General features: G+C 43.3%; 1 protein-coding gene across 1 annotated transcript; it reads right to left on the reverse strand.

The window, feature by feature from the left end:
- Positions 1-1538: 1538 nt before the first annotated feature.
- On the reverse strand, positions 1539-7054 carry fzd10 (frizzled class receptor 10). The gene has a single exon (XM_008417452.2). The coding sequence runs from the start codon at positions 6119-6121 to the stop codon at positions 4370-4372; it is 1752 nt and encodes a 583-aa protein (XP_008415674.1). The 5' UTR covers positions 6122-7054; the 3' UTR covers positions 1539-4369.
- Between the last annotated feature and the right edge of the window lie 765 nt (positions 7055-7819).

Genomic DNA, 7819 nt, shown 5'->3' on the forward strand with positions numbered 1-7819 from the left:
TCCGGCGCATTTGAGCGAACTCGCCCGCCCTGGAAGACCAGCCGCATTCCTTTGTGCGTGCGTCGAGCGTGTATACACGCGTCACGTTTTTGAGCGTATGACACCGAGAGGCTGAGCGTTGCCTTCTGAGCAGACAAGCCTCAACTAGCAAACAGGTGCTGCAGGAGCAGCAGCTGAGGATGAGGACACGAGGCGTCGCCTCAGAGTCAGATCAAAGTGAGGTCGTCTCTGTTGCCAGTCATCCCCAGCAGCTTGATTCACGCCACTGTATTGGAGGCCTTTATGACGGCTCGCAAGAAGGGACATAAAGCCACACAAGCTCCCCGCAAATCCTTGCATACAGCGACTGGAACAGTAAAAGGTCAAAGCCACGCCCCTCTGTCTGTGGAACAATGGCCGCCAGTGGAACTTGGGCTACCTTGAAAGAAACTTTGGAATACAGGAGTCGTTACCTACAAAAAGGATGATATACATAAGCAGACTTTAAAAAAAAAAAAAAAAAAAAAAAGAGAGAGAGAACCAGGAACAAGTGCTGGTGGTAAGAGTCATGCTGACCTTTGCAATCAAAACTTGGATCTCGGAATGACGTATTTTCCAATTAATAACGAGTCAAATGAAAAGTTAGAAAGCCAGTAGGATTTCCTAAATGGTGTGTTCACTAACACCCCAAACAACACAAACTAATAAGCAAACTTGTATTGTTTGTTAGCATATCAATGAATTTAGTACTTTCAGCATTTTCACTAACTGAGGCTGCATAGTACTATTGTTAGTGTGAAAGTAGCATTCAAACAAAAAACAAAAAATTTTTCACTGCAGTTATGGCTAATGGTTGTTTATATGAGGCAGCCATGTTGGATTTTGAGGTCATTTTTAGAGATGTATTTGTACATTTTACGAGTTACATCAAAATGGATAAAAACATAACTTCTCATTAAAGAATGAGTGCATATAAAACTGATTTTCTCAACCATTGGAGGAGTATGAATGAATATTTTTCATATTTCTGTCATACCGGTGTAAATTGAAAAAGTCAGAGTTGAAATGTCTTTCAAAATGATTACATTTTTATAAAATGAACATGAGTTGACCTGACATATAAGCAAACTGTATCATTTGAACTGTAAAGTAATTTTATCATATAATGTCTCTCAAGAAAGTGATATTTGAAAAAGAAACATGGGTCAGAGCTGTAGCCTATTTGAGCTGTAAAATCATCTTCATCATAAAATGGCAATATCTGCGTAATTTATTGTATTGTTCATTTACATATTAAAGCTAATTTAAGTATTTCTGGTGCCTACGTGTGAGCTGGTTTCACATTTCATTTACACTGTAAGTGTTTCACAGTTCAGCATTTTTTCACTGCGGTTGCTCATGAACAAAAGAACCTAAAAACCTGCTCCTCCTCCCCGCCTCTACCAAGTTCGTCTGGAAGTGTGCCCTCGAATGAAAGCCTGCTCAGGGCCTTTTAAAATATTGGGCTGGCTCTGACACGTACTGTTGTGGTACTTGACATAAAAAAGTGTGAGAACCACAAGGTTCAAGTCATTTATTATTATGAAACCAAGAGACGGTTTATGTTTCTGCAGGACTTTCTCTCAAGAAACAACTCGGCTCTTGCAAAGGCAGGTGAAAAGCCGGAAACATTGTCTTCAGTTATCAAGTAGTGATTAGCAACACCAGTTACAAACAAATGTCTTTCATTCAGAATATTTAATTTTACACACCATTAAACCGCTGTTTTCTCTTTAGTTTGGTGAAAAGAGAGGTGAATAGACATGACACTGGGATACATGGGTACGTGATTTATACACGGGTTGAACTGGGATTCCCCTCATTCCTTCTAAGGTAACATCTTATTTGATTACGTCCCTGGAAGAAGCCCAGCATGAACCTTTTTTTTTCTCTCTCCCTCGCTCTTTTTTTAAATTCATACCATCCCACTGAAAAACACTCCCATCTCAATAACACTGGGTTAACGAATCAACATTTCTACTCCTAAAAGCCCAAGCGCAGCTGAGAGTGAATTAAGTTGAAAAAAAAAATGGTGTTATGCCCTTGCTCTGAGCAGACTTTTTTTTTTCCTCTCCTTTGAAGAGAGGACAAGAAGAGAAGTGAAGTCCTGGAGAGGGGTGGTAACTGTCATTTATATTTACAGCCTCGCAGACACCTCGGGGGCTCTTATCCAGGTGGCCTCTGTTGAGGCTCTCAGAAACGCTCACACCTTTTCTGCTACTCAGAGTATCAATAGACACTGGCTGACTTTGATTCAGCCACATAGAGGTTGTGAGTCATGTGCTTTTTGACTGTTCAAACTGGTCGGGCCGACGCTGAAACTTGAATGCCCTCGGGGACGGAGGAACACTACTCCTCAGAAAGGTTAATAAACCAGAGAGAACCCGCTTTTTTTTTTCTTCTTCTTCAAGAAAAGGACATTCGAACATCAAAAACCCAAAACGAGTCCTACCTTCTGACAAACGCTCAGTATCCCTGCATATTTTTAAACCTTGTTTAAAAAAAAAAACTGACATATGAATGAAGTATCCATGCTTTTCTGACAGGACCACAGAGACAATTGCCGTTATGGCCCCTCAGCATGTGAATCAGTGTGACGACACCAACATCAACGTATTTAGTTTTTTTAATCCCTGTGGATAATTAAAATAGCCGCTTTAAAACAATGCTCGACTCCTTTTAAAACGGCCCGCCGATAAGAAACAACACATTCAGCTTTAAAGTGTTCCTCCAACATCAGACACTCTCATCCGGTCTTGAGTGACATCAGGAAAATTGTTTAATCGCTTTACAGATGCGGATGAGTCGATTAAAAGAGAAACAAAGGTGGGAGAGAAAGAAATAAGATTTGAAATTAAAACTGTATTTTGTTCTGTTCTGGTAAGAAACTAGAAAAAACCCCTCCTAAAGAGACTCCCATAAATGTCATAATGAATGAAAAATGTGATCCAGACAACGGGGAAACACCTTTGTAACACAGCCATCCATGTTGTTAAGAATTAATAAATAATGTTCAACATCTAAAGGAATGCCACTGACAGAAGGATGATCCAGATTTCTTTGGAATAAGGGCTTTTGTTTTTGTTTTGTTTTGCCATTATGTTGTGTGATATTAAAATATGATGGAGAAATTAAACCATACGTCTCACGCAGAGAACAAAGTAAGGCCGCACTCAGCCTTTTCGTCTTCTTTTTTCTCTTTTAGCTTTTTTTCCTTTTCTTTGGATAAGGCCAAAATTGAATGGGCACAAAAGTACAGCAGTTTCTTTTTCAAACACTCGACAACAAGAATGGAGAAGCCACTCTTTGCCTGCAGCTAATTTCAGAACAATGTCCCATTTTCTACAAAGTAAGGCAAGATATTCAGCTCAGAAATGCCATTTCTGTTTCAGAGAGCCAGTGCACATTTGGGGCATTTACCAGATAGCAAAAAATAGGTTTTTGGAGGCCCTCATTAGCTATGTTTATGGTTATTCTTTTTTTCTTTTCTTAAAGGTAATATTTTAATCAAAGTATTAAAATATTTTAACTGGCAGAGGGATAACTCCAATTAAAAGCGGTGAGAGTTTAAAAGGCCATCTGATCAACAGACACTCACTCAAACTAAGATTCCAGCTTTGCAAAAACAATTAAAACTAGTTCTTTTTTTTATTATTAATTTTTCTATAAATATCGGCTTTTTTTTTTTTTTTAGAAACATATACAAACACTCCTTTGCACTATAAAACAGCAAAGAAATAAAAAAAAACCAACAACAGAAGAACACAGTGGACAAATATATTTTCAATATCGAGTGCTTGATTAATTTATGGCGAAGATTCGCCTCACAATGGGTGTTTCATAAGGATCTGGAGCGCCTTTCAGCAGCTGCTTTCAGTCCAGTTCAAACATATATGAAACAGGCTGAATTTCCATGAAAAAAAGCCTGGAAACAGCACTCATCTCTCTGACCATTTGCCTCCATTGTGCACTGGGGCCCTAACATTGTCTGTAATCTGTCACCAACAGTACAAGTGTCTTTTTAGCCAGAAAGGAAAACATCTATTGCACATTATTCAAGTAACGCCGTGGCACATCCAAACGGTTTACTCCACTCTTTTTGTCCAAGGAAATAATAGGATTTTTTTTTTCCTGTTATTCCAAGTTCCTCAAAAGAACAAGCGAGTGAAGGGGTAGCAGATTTTTTTCAAACAAAGGCTGCTCTTGTTGGGTGACACTGCAGAAAATACAAAAAAAAAAAAAAAAAGAACATGTAATGTTCTCAATGCATGAGGCATAAATAAAACATGAACCTCTGTGCTTTCCGGACCAGTCTTGCTTTTAGGGTTTTAAAAGTCTGTTTGGGCCCGCTTCACACACACGTCGGGGGCTGCCGCGTAGGCTCGTACTTGGTGTTCTGCCCTTTGAGGGATGGGTGAGGCTTGATGTAAGGCCTGCTGCTGGTGAAGACGCTGGCCGCCTTCCTCCTCGTCCTCTTCTTCAGCTTCCTGCTGAACACGTTCTGCCACGACTGCAGCGTCTTCGAGGTCCAGATCCACATGCCGCTCGTGATGCCCACCACCAGCAGCATGAAGACCTTCACCATGAAGATCTCCACGGCGGGGATCGAGTCCTTCATGACGCACTCGTCCGACTCCGGCCCGCTACCGTCCACGCACTTCTGCTCCTCCGCGAGAATGCGCCAGTAGTCCATGTTAAGTCTCTCGTAGAAGTAGCAGGCGATGACGCAGGTGGCGGGAACGGTGTAGAGGACGGAGAAGACGCCGATGCGCACCATCAGCTTCTCCAGCTTGTCTGTGTTCTCCCCCTCGGTCTTCATGATCTTCCGGATGTGGAAGAGGGCCACGAAGCCGGAGAGCAGGAACGATGTGCCAATGATGAGGTAGCAGGAAAGAGGAATGAGCACAAAGCCCGTGAGAGCTTTGACGTCCATGCTGCCCACGTAGCAAACGCCCGTCAGCTCGTCGCCGGCCACCTTCCTCATCACCAGTATCATGATGGTCTTTATGGCCGGGATGGCCCACGCCGCCAGGTGGAAGTAGCTGCTGTTGGCCTCGATGGCCTCGTGGCCCCACTTCTTCCCGGCAGCGAGGAACCAAGTTAGAGTCAGGATTACCCACCAGAGGGAACTGGCCATGCCAAAATAATACAGGATGAGGAACACTATGGTGCACCCGGTGCTCTCCAGGCCCTCCTGAATTATATACTGCACGCCATTGTCTCTGTCACAGGCTATCCTGTCGGCTCCCACAAAAAGCCGAATGAGGTAGCCCACAGAGTAAACACAGTAGGACATGGAGAGGAAGATGATAGGCCTCTCGGGGTACTTGAACCTCTGAGGGTCGATGAGGAAAGTAAGCACGGTAAAGGCACTGGAGACAAAACAGAGGATGGACCAGATGGCCATCCACACCAGGGAGAACTGCTTGTCTCCCTGACTCCAGTAAACATCCACTTTGGGGTAGCATTTTGGGGCACAAGACTGGCTTTTTTCCACAAAGTGGAACTTGCCGGGATTGCACGTCTGCTTGCTACCGCTTTCCTTCAGGTGCAGGTCCTGCCCACTCAGGGGGTGCTGCGGCCTAAAATCTGGAGGCTGAGTGTGGGACACTTTGGGGGGCTCGTCCGATCCGTTGTTGGGCGCCTCCATGCACAGGTTGTTTGGGTCATTTTTGGTCGGAAGGCGCGAACAGTCCAAAGAGTCGGGCCAGGGGAAATTAAACCTCTCCAGGATCGGGGAGCACTTCAGCTTGACCTGCTCGCACATGACCCTGCACGCTGGGATGGGGTTGGACACCTGCTCCGTGCACATGGGAGCATGTAGCGAACAAAGGAAGAACTTGAGGTGACTGTGGCATCCGAACTGGATGAGCGTTGCAAACTCCTGCAGCTTCAGCGCAGCCTCCTTCTGATCATCGTGACCCATGAGGTTTGGCATGCGAGTCATATTGTAGCCAATGTCCTTGCACATAGGGATGTTGATGTGCTGGCATCTTCCCTCTCCTGACCAGTCAGGATCTATAGAGCTGATGGAGGAGCTGCCCCTGCTCCGCAGCAGCAGCAGCAGCAGCAGCAGAGGCACCGGGATCACAGCTGAACACATTCTCCCTTCTCAGCTTGAAGAAAAATGCAGTCAACTGTTCAATGCAACCAGGAAAAACACAAGTTTCTCTCTCTCTCTCTCAAAAAAAATAAAAGTCTGAACCGAAACAGAGCAGGTGCTGCGTAGAGAAACTTACTTAACTATCCACTGCAACATCATCCTCCCCTCAGCTCAGAGTTGCAGAGTTGAATGAAAAGAGAAATCCCGCGATGGAGAGACGGTGTTTCCTGGCTGCGAGCGCGCTGTCAGGTCCATGCTCTCCCCCAAAACGTTCACTTTGGCGGCTGAAGAAGCCCCCTCGTTACTTCTCTCTGACACCGTGCATGAAATTACCCCATGCGCTTTTTATTGTTATTATAATTTTTTTTTCTTAGTTTCCTTTCGGTTCGGTCCGCCTCCACGCTTCTTGACACTTTATCAGCATTTAGGTGCTCCTCCGCGCCTGCTGCAGTGCGATTTCGGTCCGTGAGAAACAACTTCCAAAAACTAAAAATAACAAATAAAATAAAAAAATGAGAATAATAATAAGAAAAAAAGTTGCTCCAACCCTTTGTGCGAAGCACTCTAAATTAAATAAGCGAGACAGAAAGAAAAATCCTCCGGGATAATATAAAGTGTTTCCCAAGAAACGCAGGATTTACGCTCCTCCCCGGGGCAGGCGCTCGATGCGTCTGGTGGCTGTGCTCGTCTGAGCTGGTCGGAGTCTCCGTCCCGGTCTAACCTGCCAAAAGATCCGCCTTCAAAGACAGCTGCTTTGCATAAGAAAGATGACACTGACACGCAGATTATTTTCAAATCGTGCGGAACAACTTGTTCAGTGCAGCACTTTTCAAAGCCTCGCTGCAAACTTCCTACTCGCTCTGCTTGTTTGTTCTCTGCAAGAAACTCAGTCAGTAAAATGATAAAAGAAGCGTTTTTATTCCCGGTTTTTCTTTATGTTTGTTTCGCAGAATCCCGAAATGCTGCGCAGCATGGATGCGCACAGGTTCGAAGGCGCGCCGACATTCAAGTTTAGGTGGAAACTTCTAGTTTTTAATGATCCACACACAGTGCCGGATGTAAGAGGATCCAGGTCCCTGGGCTAGAGACATTTTGGGTCCCCAAACCAAATGTCTTCTTTTTTTTCTTTTTCTTTCTCTCTTTTTTAAACTAATGTCATTTAAAAACACTTTTAACCCTTAATAAAACATATATTCGGTGTGATGTAAAAGAAAAGCAAACAGATGCATTAAAGAAACAATTGCAGTAAGTATAAGTCAGCACACCCTTAAATTGTGTTTTAATTAGCTTAACTTGGCACAATTGCCTTGCAAAAGTTCTCAAAATCTATGAAACTGAGAGGACATCTATTATTTTTCACAGTCCTCTTCAGGAGGCCCCACAAATTGTCTGTCAGATTATGTTCTGAACTCTCAATAGGCCATCCAAAAACTTTAATTATGACCTCATTAAGCCATTTTATTATTGACTTGAATGTATTTTTGGGCTCAGTAAATAAAATACTTATTTATCAAAAAAGGTTATTTACCCAAAACCTTCTTGTGTCTTCTAGAAAGATGAAGACACAAGACTCTTCTTAAAGTGGGTGTGGTTTTGGGTCAAAACTGACTGGTAACTTCATCCACCTTGACAAGAAAAAAAAAAAAAGTCAACAGAAGATTGAAGATAGAAAAAAAGAAGGTAACTCTGGAGAATGGT

The sequence above is a fragment of the Poecilia reticulata genome, linkage group LG9 (genome assembly GCF_000633615.1).
Source record: "Poecilia reticulata strain Guanapo linkage group LG9, Guppy_female_1.0+MT, whole genome shotgun sequence".
Classification (NCBI taxonomy): Eukaryota; Metazoa; Chordata; class Actinopteri; order Cyprinodontiformes; family Poeciliidae; genus Poecilia; species Poecilia reticulata.